At 34.5% G+C, this 12,425-nt stretch overlaps 1 protein-coding gene across 1 annotated transcript; it reads right to left on the reverse strand.

The window, feature by feature from the left end:
- Window positions 1-2,350: 2,350 nt before the first annotated feature.
- On the reverse strand, window positions 2,351-8,180 carry LOC138348385 (protein MAINTENANCE OF MERISTEMS-like). Its single transcript, XM_069297607.1, has 4 exons — window positions 8,150-8,180; window positions 3,399-4,855; window positions 3,089-3,329; window positions 2,351-2,996 (listed from the first exon to the last, which is right to left on the reverse strand). Exons 2-3 carry the CDS (start codon window positions 4,825-4,827, stop codon window positions 3,244-3,246), a joined length of 1,515 nt encoding a protein of 504 aa, XP_069153708.1. The 5' UTR covers window positions 4,828-4,855; window positions 8,150-8,180; the 3' UTR covers window positions 2,351-2,996; window positions 3,089-3,243.
- Window positions 8,181-12,425: the final 4,245 nt, after the last annotated feature.

Genomic DNA, 12,425 nt, shown 5'->3' on the forward strand with positions numbered 1-12,425 from the left:
ATGTGTGAGAAATTGACTATAGATGGTTTCAGAAATGATAGAAGTATGCCAAATAATTATTGTGGAGACTTGATTGGACAAAACACGATGCAATTTCAGATTATTGACAACATGCATTTAGAAAGGAGGTTGTGGAGGACACACACACACATATGGTTGGAAGGCAGTAGGTAATAGAGTCGTAGTATTACTCAAGGGGTTTGTTGTCCTTCAAAGTCTGATGTATTATTGCACTTAAATTATCATATTATTTATTGTAAGTTATGTTATTTTTTAATATGCTTTGTCATTCTCTCTCTAGTATTTCGCTATGACTTCATCACACTTATGCGTTTCATTTTGTTTCATTTCTTCTTTTTCTTTGAGCCAATGGTCTATCAAAACGTATCTACTTCTATCCTCTCCAAACCTCACTTGTAGAATAGATATTATTATTCTTATAGTATCCTATGGTCTATAGATTTAAAAAAAACATAACCTTTACAAAGCTAACATCATTTTACAAAACTTTGAGATCCATTTGCACATAAGATCAAAATGTTATTTTTACTTGATTAAACAATACTCTGTTTATCCCAGATGTCTTACCTTTTTTTTTTGGTCTGTTCATGAGTGTAATTCATTGTAGATTTAACAAAATTTTCAATTCCAACATATTACATAGCAAATTTAAGATCTCAACAATTTAATCAATACACACATTTTTAATTGATCCCATAGAATTTAAGAAAGATTAAAATCTACTAACCTAACACGAGAGGATTGAGAAAAAGTGCCAAGGTCAAATGAAATTAATGTGACATAATAAAATTTATTTTCTAGGTTTACTAAAGTACATCGACCCATTTTCAAGTTCAAAAGAGCCTCAAAGCAAGTAAACCCCCCATTTTGATGTTTTTCGTGTGCTATAGTCAATGGATTTTTGGTGATCCAGAATTTTGATGCCATTTTTGTCAAATCTTTTCGTGGACATATTGCACTGGAGAAATTTGTTCTGATGGCCAAAACGACCAATTTTCAAGTTCAAATGAGCTATGGAGAAGGTAACCCCCCCCCCCCCCATTTTTCCAATTGTCGTTGCTCCATGGATTTTTGGTGATCCGAAATTCCGAGGACGTTTTTGCTGAATTTTTTGGCGGACGTTCATTAACAACTTAGCTATGCAGCCATTTAGCCTTGACGTCCAAACGACCCATTAACAAGGTCAAACGAGCCTCAAAACAGGAAAATCCCCTATTTTGATGATTTTCATGTGCTATAGTCCATGGATTTTTGGTGATTTTAAATTCTCACGTCATTTTTGTCAATTTTTTTGTTGACGTCTTATAAGATATTAGCTATGGAATCAGTTGGCTCAAACGGCTAAAACGGCCTATTTTCTTGTCAAATAAGCCACAGAGTAGCTAAACCACCCATTTTGTTGATTTCCGTGTGCATAGTCCATGTAGTTTCAGTTTCGACGTCTAATTGCCAAAAAAATTCATGGACGTCCATTAAGACCCTAGCTATGGATTCAGTTATCCTTGACGGCCAAAACGGTCCATTTACAAGGTCAAACAAGCCCCAAAAAGTTAAATCTCCCATTTTGCGGATTTTCATGTACTATAGTTCACCATCTATTTTGGTGATTAGGAATTTCATAGAGTGTAATACAAATTTTGTGATGATCATAGAATACATAGATTACTCTAGCTCTTTTTTTTTTTTCATGTTTGTTAATACGTAGAAGTTTGTTGCATCATTAGGATTGACAAGCTAAGGCCTAGCCCCCTTGCTTGTACTTATTTTTATTGAGAATTTTTATTTTAATAAAAAACTATTATACGCGCTGTCTAGTGGTACAAAATAGAAGAAAATAAAGTATTGTAATTTTTCGTCGAAGGGGTTCGGATGAACATCTAAGCTCCACCCCTGCCGATAGACCCATAGTTTGATAAAAAAGACTAATTTCTAAATTAAATCTACCTATAGCACATAGATTAAAAAAAATAATATAAAATTGGTCATTGGCATTTAGCAGGAAAGAAGGACTTAATGGACTCATATTCAAATGATTCATAGATTTTCAAATAGGCTAATGTGATATATTGACAGTAATAACTTCATTACCGTAGAATATAGATATATATCGAGGCAATTACTAGTGCAAAGTATATTTTAACACCCTTATAAAATGTTTCTAAACTTGTAGTGACATTGAATCTAATGAGAGTTAAATAATGCTAGTAAAGACTTTCCTAGTCTTTGTTAGCATGCATACTAATTGCCGCTAAAATTGTTTTTGTTATACCGAATATAGCGGCAGTTGCAGATGTTGAAGAACCAATTGCAATATCTCAACAGTTGCCAGTACAACAAATTCATGTTCAAAGTTCAAAACATCCATAATAGCAAGTTTGAGTAGATAACAAAACACATTTACATACGGATTACTAAACACATATTTTGTGTTTGTAGTCGGCCCAACTTAGCTCTGCTTGTGTCGCGAGAGAATCAGCCGCGTCTTTCTTTGAGTCAGGAAATGCAGCTCTCAGTTCTTCCAATTTAGCTTCCAAGTGAGAAATTTCCGTAGCTAAATTCATTTGTTGTGCTTCGATCTCCTTCAAATTTTGGATGGAAGCATCGATTCCAACGAGAAAGTCTTTGATTCCAGTGTGAAGCTCCTGTTTTCTAATAATATCATCGACCAACATTACCTTCCTGGCACTCCCTTTGTAATACTCTTCCTTCTGCTTCTTTGCCTCCTGAAAATTTGCGAGTAGAGATGGAAGATTTCTTCTGAGTTCCTCCAAATTACGTGTTTTCTCAATCGAGAGATCAGGTGACTCAGCATATATAGGTAGAGCAGCCTCTAAATATGAGTAGTTGTCCGGGAGAAGCACTTGTTCCAAAGGCATCATTAGTAGCTTCTGAACTTCAGTTTTAGCTTTCTCAAGTACTTCTGCTGAGTATTGTGCTGCAGGTGACTTGACATCGGACGATAAAGGGGCAACATCCTAGCAAATTATTTAAAAACTTAACGTCATTTATAACAAATAAACAAACATATTTTCTATAACAATGTGTTTTCATATGAGTGTGTACTTACTTCATCAGCGACAGACTTCTCATAACGATTAACATACGAGTGACTTGAGCCAGGAACACCAGGAGAATGTCCGATATCCTGAAACAAGAAAGAAATGAGAGTAATACTAACTGACAAAAATAGCATTTCTAGACGAACAATTTGGCTTCAAGTATTTAACTTACATTTTTCGAGCCAGAGACCAGTTCCCTCTTTGAATTTTTCGAAGGCCTGCTATCTTTTTCTTGCTGCGAAATAGAGCCTACAAAAAAATATAGAATATTGATTTATGAGCAAGTGTCATGAAGGGTAAAAGTTTCGTATACAATACCTTTGTTCCTTCTCTTCTTGATTTCTTCCTCGCCGATAATCCTATTTAGGATCTGCTCAGCTGATTCCGTCCGTGTTCTACTTATGTAAGTAGACCACCACGACTCAAATGATGGCGTACATATTGGATTAGGACGAAATTCGACAAGTGAGAAATTTCTCTTCAGTTGATCGAACTTCGTATCCACTTCTCTAATGCCACTTTCTGAATTGAAAACAACCCTTTCAAGTGGTGAAGCGTTGAGTGACCGATGAGGAGGTAGAGGAACTGTCTGTGTCAAGCCAAACTGCCGTGCAAACTGATTTGGTGAGTAATACTCCACTCCAGCTTTTCCAACACTTGAGTTCCCTAAAGCGAGACCATACTGGAGGTCTCGTGGAATAAGGAAGCTGGACCAGATAGCGTCTAGAGCTGCCTTACTAGATGGAATATGCTCCGCCAATTGCAGCCATCCTGGTGAATACGGAATGAACTGGCTCGGAGATACGGAGGAGCATGAGTAGAAGAAGGTAAAGCACTCTCGGAAGCTGTTCTGTTTTAAATTCCCTTGAGCCAGGGCAATCCCAAAAGTCCTACAGTTCTTTGTATCGTAAGGCAACTGTCTATACTGTGGAAAGTAAGACTGCAGCCAGAGCTGTAGGATCCAGAAGGGCCCCCCTGCATTACTAAATCCCCGGGTGACTACGCTTCTACAACCTCGGTATAGATGAGATAGTATGAAAGGAGCCAAAGCAACCTTTCTGCCTGAAGCAAGAGCTATGGCTAGTCGATCATACTCCTCTGCTACTATACGCGAACCAATGCAAAATACAAATTTGCAGAGCCACATATTGAGGAACGCCAAATGTTCCTCCTCAGTTACGTCCTCTCTTTGCATGTTCAGTTTGATGAACTTCTCATAGGATGTTTTCTTACTCTTGCCCCACTTTTGACGCTGGATGTCCAGGACTGAGCTAATTGCCTCACCATGAGGCCTAATTCCTGTCAAAGCAGAAATGTCGAACACCGTTGGACTCATCATCCCAAAATTGAAATGGAATGCATTACCTGATGTAGACCAAAAGCACAGTGCAGCATACAACAAATTGCGGTCACATTGTATGTTGAATTTGGATAATTGTATTGTATCATATATGTCCGCTGTCCGCCAGGTCTCCCCCTTAACCCTCTCCATTCGGTCGACCCAACGGATCCATCCTTCCGTTGCAGTTGGCCATGAGTTCCACGTGTTTTTTTCCTGCCAACCAGGTTGCAGTGTGTGTAGAAGTAGCTTCTCCCCTTCTGCTAGGGGATAAAATGACTCGAGCTCCGAAGGAAATCCATCCTTGAAGCACGGGCCCAACATAAACTCCGAAGAACTTGTAGAATACGGAACAAAGACCTCAGGAAGTAGAATGTCATTGCTAAACTCCTTAATTATCTGCTCCATAGTTGTGGTGTGAAGCAAAGGTGGAAACCTGCGTATGGTGAATCAAAGGTTACATTTGTGACCACTATAAACGTAAACGAGTTAAAACAAAAGCAAGATTAGAAATATCAATACAGCAGTTGCTACTACATTAGCTTCCTAAGCTACACAATCACAATGTTATCAGCAGGAATCATTAATATATTTCACTCTTTTAACTTTTTTAGACGCAAAGATATAAGTCATCCTTTAAAGGCTCTTTCACTAATTGGTTTCTCTGTTACTAGGACGACTTGAATGGCGAAGTAAAGTCTTCCATTGTTATGAAAAAAAGTGAATGTTGATTGCTATTGAAAGATGGAACTTATATTGAAAAATATCAAGGTGATGCGAGGGAGATATTAGATGCAAAGGTATCAGGTGCAACAACTAGTCATGTGATTTGGTCCACCAATTCGTAACACAATGCAGCAAATTGTAGACGGTCAAACTACGAACTAAAGTGCTCAAGCAATTGTTCAAAAGGAGGTTCCGTGTCTGAAAACTTTTGATGATCTTTCAATTAATATTGTGTACGAGATCAATCTAAAATGGTTATCTCTAATTAAACCTTTCATAGATTTGAGGAAGGTGAAGAAGAGGATGTGTTGGATCATTGTTTTGCAAATATAGCTAGGAATGCAAACTAGTTGTAATGGTAATATGACTACGGAATTTGTTCCAGGCACCAATCGATGTGACTTGACAAAATAGAATCACATGACAGTGTCAACAACATCAACAAGATCCTATAAACGCAAGCAAAAGTTATAAACTCTAGGTTACCTTAGAAGAACATCCTACTTTTTTTAATTTCATCCATCTGTACAAGGAATTTTGAGGTTGATAACTCAATTTTCTACTTTCGCTTTATAACTTTACGTTACTCTCTAGCTGTTACTTTATTCGTGGTAATTAGTTCCTAATAAATACTGAGGCATGATACTAGAAATGCAGTTAACTTTTTTTTTCTTTTCAAATTTATAAGTTTTTATTAATTGCAGAACTTTGAATCAAACAATTTAAAAGTTATTATCTATATATACTAAGTAGATTTTTGAGAATCATGTTCTCGTGAATGACTAGTTATATAATAAACGCAAAATTTGCAGAGATCTTCAACCTTTGGGGTTAAAGTAGATGCTTTAGTGGCCTTACTCTTGAGTTACATTCCAATGTTCTCACATTCCATCACTAATTTCTTTCTTTATGTTGAGTTAATAAGCTTTATTTATGTTGAGTTAATTAATGCAGCGTATTCGCCTAGATGCCTAGAAAAGAATGAGCTGAATATTTGATGCCACAATTTTCAACTAATATTCTATCTTTTCATATCTTGCCAACACACCTCAAATAGTCATCTCTATTAAATGGTAATCAAGTCATTATTCACGTTTATGTTTGTTGATCATAGTAAACCAATTTTCTTTTAGATGAAAGGACGCATATTTGTGCTTTTTCAAGTCAAACACTGACACTATGACGTTTGTGCCTAACTCCGTTGAGAGGGAATTATCCAAGAATAAAAAAGGTGTGCCTTCATTAACACAATCTCTTTGTTAACTAAGCACTTAATTAGTCGCAATAGCACACAATTGTAATTTTGAACTCAAACACTACTACTTAAATAGAAAAAATTGAGTTATTCATACAAATATATTAACTAAGCACTTAGTCTCCATAGAAGTTTTCAAGATTTAAAAATAACTAAGCACCCATTATTTCAAAATCCAAAGCCCCTTGCTATTAGTACAATGTATCTAAGGGTCTATCTATAGGAGTACTTCAAGGTAAGGTGTCAAGGAATATGTCCTTTATAGCTGATTGCGTTCTAATTGACATAACTTGTGCAAGAGTTAACATTAAACTGAAGAGATATGGAGACATGCCTTTTAATCTAAAAGGTTCAGGTTGAACAGAACCAATCGTAAGTTCAATGACATAGCACATGAGACTAGTGTGGAAGTATAACTTAATACACAAGAATACCAAAGAAGGAAAGTTAAAAGTATATATCTTAGATCTATTATCTAAGATGATGGGAGATTGACGACGATACACATCCTATTGGTGCTAGTTGGATGAGATTGAAGCTTCACGTGGAATCTTGTGTGATAATAAAATGGTGCAACCTAAGATTAAAATCAAGTTCTACAAAGTGGTGGTTAGAACTACTATGATGTATGAGGCAAATTAAAGTGTTGGTCAGTCAAGAAATCTCATGTTTAGAAGATGAGGATGTTCTATTGTATGTGTTTCCATAGTAGGAGTGATTAGAAATGACGATATCCAGGACAATGTGAGAGTGGTCTCTATGGAGGATATGGAGGAAACAAGAGATATGGTTCGAGTAGTGGAGACATGATTAGGCAAAACATGACATAATTTCAGCTTACCGAGGACATGCCATTAGATATGATGCAGTGGAGGACACACCAACACAAATTAGGGTGGAAGATGATAGTAGATAGTAGAGTGATGTCTTACTTATCTTTTCATACTAGTAGTCGTAGGATTACTAAGGGAGTTTCTTGTTATATATTTTACTTACTTTGGTGATCATATTATTTTGTTATAGTTATTTTTATTTGTCAATATACTTTGCCATTCTCTATCTAGTATTCTTCTACGACATCTTAATTCACACTTTTTCGTTTCATTTCATTTTCATTCTTCTTCTTCTTTTAAGCCAATGACCTATCAAAAAACCTATCTATCTCTTAGAAAACATTTGCATACTCGCAAATAGAATTCTCTCTAGGTAAAGATAACATTTGCATACACTCTATTCTCTCCAAACCTCACTTATACAATTATACTTAAAAATTGTAATTGTATATGATGGTCTAAAACGACGTAACCTTTACAAAACTTGCATCATTTCACAAACACTTTGTGAGAGACAATTTAGGTGGTTTTACTATCTTTTTTTTTGTTTGTCCAACAATGTCACTTTCTACGAAAAATTTCAATTTCAAAATTCTACCTAGCAAATCTAAGACCTCAAAAATTTAAACCAATGCACTCAACTTTAATTTAGTCCCACGGAATTCCAAACTTGATGTTTGTTTTTCAAAATTGAATTTTGAAGCTATGGTATGGACGTAGGTTTTACACTTCAATTTTGATTAAAAAAATGTTCAAAGACCATAAACCATTCAAACTTTAACAATTTTCCCTTTTTTGGGAAATTTAACAAGAAAGATTTGAAAAACGCAGATTCAAGCGGAAAATCACAAAATGCAAGCACAACAAGGAGATCGTTAAGCAGTAGCTAAAACGCAAAGGAAGAAGATTGACTAACCTAGAGGATTCAGAGAGAAAATTGAGAATTGTTGCAGCCGCACAAAATTAGGGGGAAAAAAGTGATGAGTAACATCTTTTATATATAAAAATAAAAGCACACACGTGTAAGCATTAACAAATTAAAAAACATTGATAAATATTTAAATTTGTGGCGTGAAATGTTAGGTAGGTATGGTAATAGTAAATCGAGAAAATAATATATTAAGAGATATTTAAATTTATCGCGTAATATGATAGGTAGGTTTTATTACGTAAAAAAAAAATACATTGACAAATATTTAAATTAGCCGCATAAAATGTTACATAGGTATAAGTAAGTTAAAATATGTGAACAGATATTTAAACTTTAAAATATATTAACAGATACTTAAGCTGTCCGTGTGAAATCTTATTTTTACCTAATCAAGAATTGAGCGGATTGCCTCAAAGGAGAATCGATCCCGCGTCAAGCACCAAGTTTAGTTATGAATATTCATTATATAATCAGTTTGTTATATGATTAATGGTAAGGTTGAGACAGAATTTGCAAAGTTTCTGAGAATCCTTACATGATACAATAGATTCTTCCCTGTTTAAAATTCGAAAAGGAAGAAGATAAATCACATGACTGGACACATATTTAACCTTCAATTAATTGAAATACACTTTTAGCTTTGCTTATAAATGTGGACGAATTTGCAAAATGCCGTTTCATCATTTACTTATCCATGTGAAATATTAAACTTGTATTGCTACACTATAATTACGGGGCAATATCTTTCTAAAAATAATCTAAATATACATTTTCTTGCTTTAGAAGAGATAGCAATCTATCTTTTTTAGTTCTTCCATTCGTACAAGGAAATTTGAGGTTGTTATCTTAATTTTCTTCTTTCTCTTTATAACTTTGCATTACTTGTGCATCCTCATTTATAATATCATCGTAGAGTTTATCTATGATGTCCATAGAATATCTAATTCTTTCTAGCTTTTGTTTTATCGTTACAAAAAGTAGAGTTTCCTACCCTCATTACTACGTTAGTTTCATAAGTTAAACAAACACAATGATATCAGCAGGGAACACAATTCATATAAAAAAAATAAAAAATTTGAATTCACTCTTTTAACTGTTTTTGATGCAAAACTATAAGTTATCCTTTTAAGGTTTTTTCACTAATTGATTTGTCGAAAAAAAAACTCTCCCTTCTCTGTCACTAAGACGATTTGAATGTTGAAGTAAAGTCTAATTCCATGTTAGTGTTGATTGGTATTGATAAAGAGTGCAACAAAAAATCAAAAAGATGCATTGAAAGATGGAACTAATATTGAAAAATATCAAGGTGATACGAGGGAGATATCAGATGCAAAGTGAGTTTGGTGCACACATTAATCCTCGGGACAATGTGCATGAGTGTGGTCTCGGTGGAGAAGACGGAGGAAACAAGACATGTGGTTCGATATGTGTAGGCATGATTAGACAAAACATGACAGAAGTGGTCCAGGTATGTGAATACATGAATAGACAAAACATAACACAATTTTAGCTTACGGAGGACATGCCATTAGATAGGATGTTGTGGAGGACACACAAACACAGATTAGGGTGCAAGATGAGTAAATAATAGAGTGTTGTCTCACTTCTTTTTCTCATATTAGTAGTTGTAGTGTTACAAAGGGAATTTCTTGTCTTTCGATGTCAGTTATTTTATTTCACTTCAATAATCATATTATATTGTTGTATTAATCTTTAATATGCAATATGCTTTGCCATCTTTCTACAGTATTCTTCTAGGACTTCTTCACAATTTTTCGTTTCATTTCATTTTGGTCTCTCTCTTTTTTTGAGCCAATGATCTATCAGAAAATACTCTCCACTTTATAGCTCCGAAAAAAAGATAACATTTGCATACGCTTTATTATCTTCAAATTCCACTTATAGAATTGCACTGAATATTGTAATCGTATATGAAGGTCTAAGATTAAAAAGAACATTTGCAAAGCTATGCTGTCTCACTTTTTTTGGGGGTATGTTCATGAGTGTAATTCTTCAACACACATGTATAATTTAATCCCACATGATTTACGATTTTGATGTATCTCTTACACTTCAAAAGAAAATCTAAATGTTTGTAATTTAAAAAAAATAATTCAAACTTTATGAATTTTCCCTCTTTGGAAATGTAACAAGAAAGGGTAAAGATTTGGTTCGTAGCACAATGCAGCAAACTGTAAGCAGTAAAACTACAAACTCAAGTGCTCAAGCAATTGTTCCAAAGGATGTTCCGCGTTTTAACACTTTTGAGGATCTTTCGAATAATATTGTGTATGAGATCAGTCTAACTACTTCTAAAATGGTTATCGCTAATCAAGAAGGTAAGTAATTAATACATTAAAGGGAAATCAGTTTGCAAATATGATTAATTCCATCCCATTGATAGATTTGATTATATACAAGACGAGGACATATTTGCAAATGCAGCTAGGAATGTAGATATTTTTCTTAGGCAACAATGCATTAACAAAAAAAAAATGAAAGAAGGACCACTTAGAATGGTAAGATAACCGAGGAATTGTTCCAAGGCACCTATCGATGCGTCTTATAAAACAAAATCACAGGACAATATCAACAACTTCAACAAGATCCAGTAAACGCAAGCAAACCACATGACAGATTTGAAGAAGAAGAAGACAAGAAAAAAAATATTGCTTTGTACAAGAAAGTTTTAGGTTGATGACTCAATTTTCTTCTTTCGTTTTATAACTTTGCAATTGTATTACTTACACATCCTCATGTAATGCCACCATAAAATTTATTTATGATGGTCATAGAATATCTAATTCTATGTAGCACTTATATTCTTCGTGGTTGTTAAAAGTAGAGGTTCCTAACCTCATTAGAATCAGTAAGGTAAGATCTAACATCCCCCTCCCTCCCCCTCATTTACTTGTACAATAAAACCTAATGTATTGTATTGAAGGTTTTAAACTATAAACATGTACTCGCGAATGACTAGTTATATAATAAATGCAAAAATTTTAGATGTCTTTTAACCTGTGAGTGCTTAAAGTATATGCTTTTGTGACCTTCTAACTCTTGAGTTACAAACAATAAAACATTTTTTTCCATTCCAATGTCCTCACTTTCCATTATTAATTTCCAATTTTACTTCTATAATTTAGACTAATAAGTAAAGCTACTTAATTTTTTTTTATCTAATTTGATGCTACATCTTTTCCACTAATATTCTATCTTTTCATATGTTGCCAAGATACCTTAAATAGTCATATCGAATAAATGAGGTAATCAAGTCAAGCACACAATTATAATTATGGCGATATGACAGTTAGTCTAATCAATTTCTGAGAGGGGATCATCCAAGAATACATAAGGTGTGCCTTCGTTAGCATAGTCTTATTATTAACTAAGCACTTAGTTGCAATAGCGCACAATTGTAATTGGGGTTTCAGGCCAAAGAGCAAGAAGATATGGAGATTGACAACGATACATCGTACTGGTGCTAGTTGGATGAGACTGAAGCTTGCATATGAAGTCTTGTGATAAGCTGGTGTAACCTAATCTTAAACACAAATTCTTTAAAATGGTGGGTAGATCTACTAGAATGTATGAGTCCAAGTGTTGGCCAGTCAAGAAATCTCACATTCAAAAGATGAAAGTTGTGAAGATGAAGATGTTTCGTTGAATGTGTGGCCATAATAAGAGTGACAATTTTAGAAATGAATATATCTTGGACAAGGTGAGAGTGGTCTCGGTAGAGGAGATGGAGGAATAAGACACATGTTTCGGATAATTGAAGAGCAGATACGCAAATGCTCCACTGTGGATGTGTGAGAAATTGACTATAGATGGTTTCAGAAATGATAGAAGTATGCCAAATAATTATTGTGGAGACTTGATTGGACAAAACACGATGCAATTTCAGATTATTGACAACATGCATTTAGAAAGGAGGTTGTGGAGGACACACACACACATATGGTTGGAAGGCAGTAGGTAATAGAGTCGTAGTATTACTCAAGGGGTTTGTTGTCCTTCAAAGTCTGATGTATTATTGCACTTAAATTATCATATTATTTATTGTAAGTTATGTTATTTTTTAATATGCTTTGTCATTCTCTCTCTAGTATTTCGCTATGACTTCATCACACTTATGCGTTTCATTTTGTTTCATTTCTTCTTTTTCTTTGAGCCAATGGTCTATCAAAACGTATCTACTTCTATCCTCTCCAAACCTCACTTGTAGAATAGATATTATTATTCTTATAGTATCCTATGG

This window comes from Solanum lycopersicum, chromosome 5, assembly GCF_036512215.1.
Source record: "Solanum lycopersicum chromosome 5, SLM_r2.1".
Classification (NCBI taxonomy): Eukaryota; Viridiplantae; Streptophyta; class Magnoliopsida; order Solanales; family Solanaceae; genus Solanum; species Solanum lycopersicum.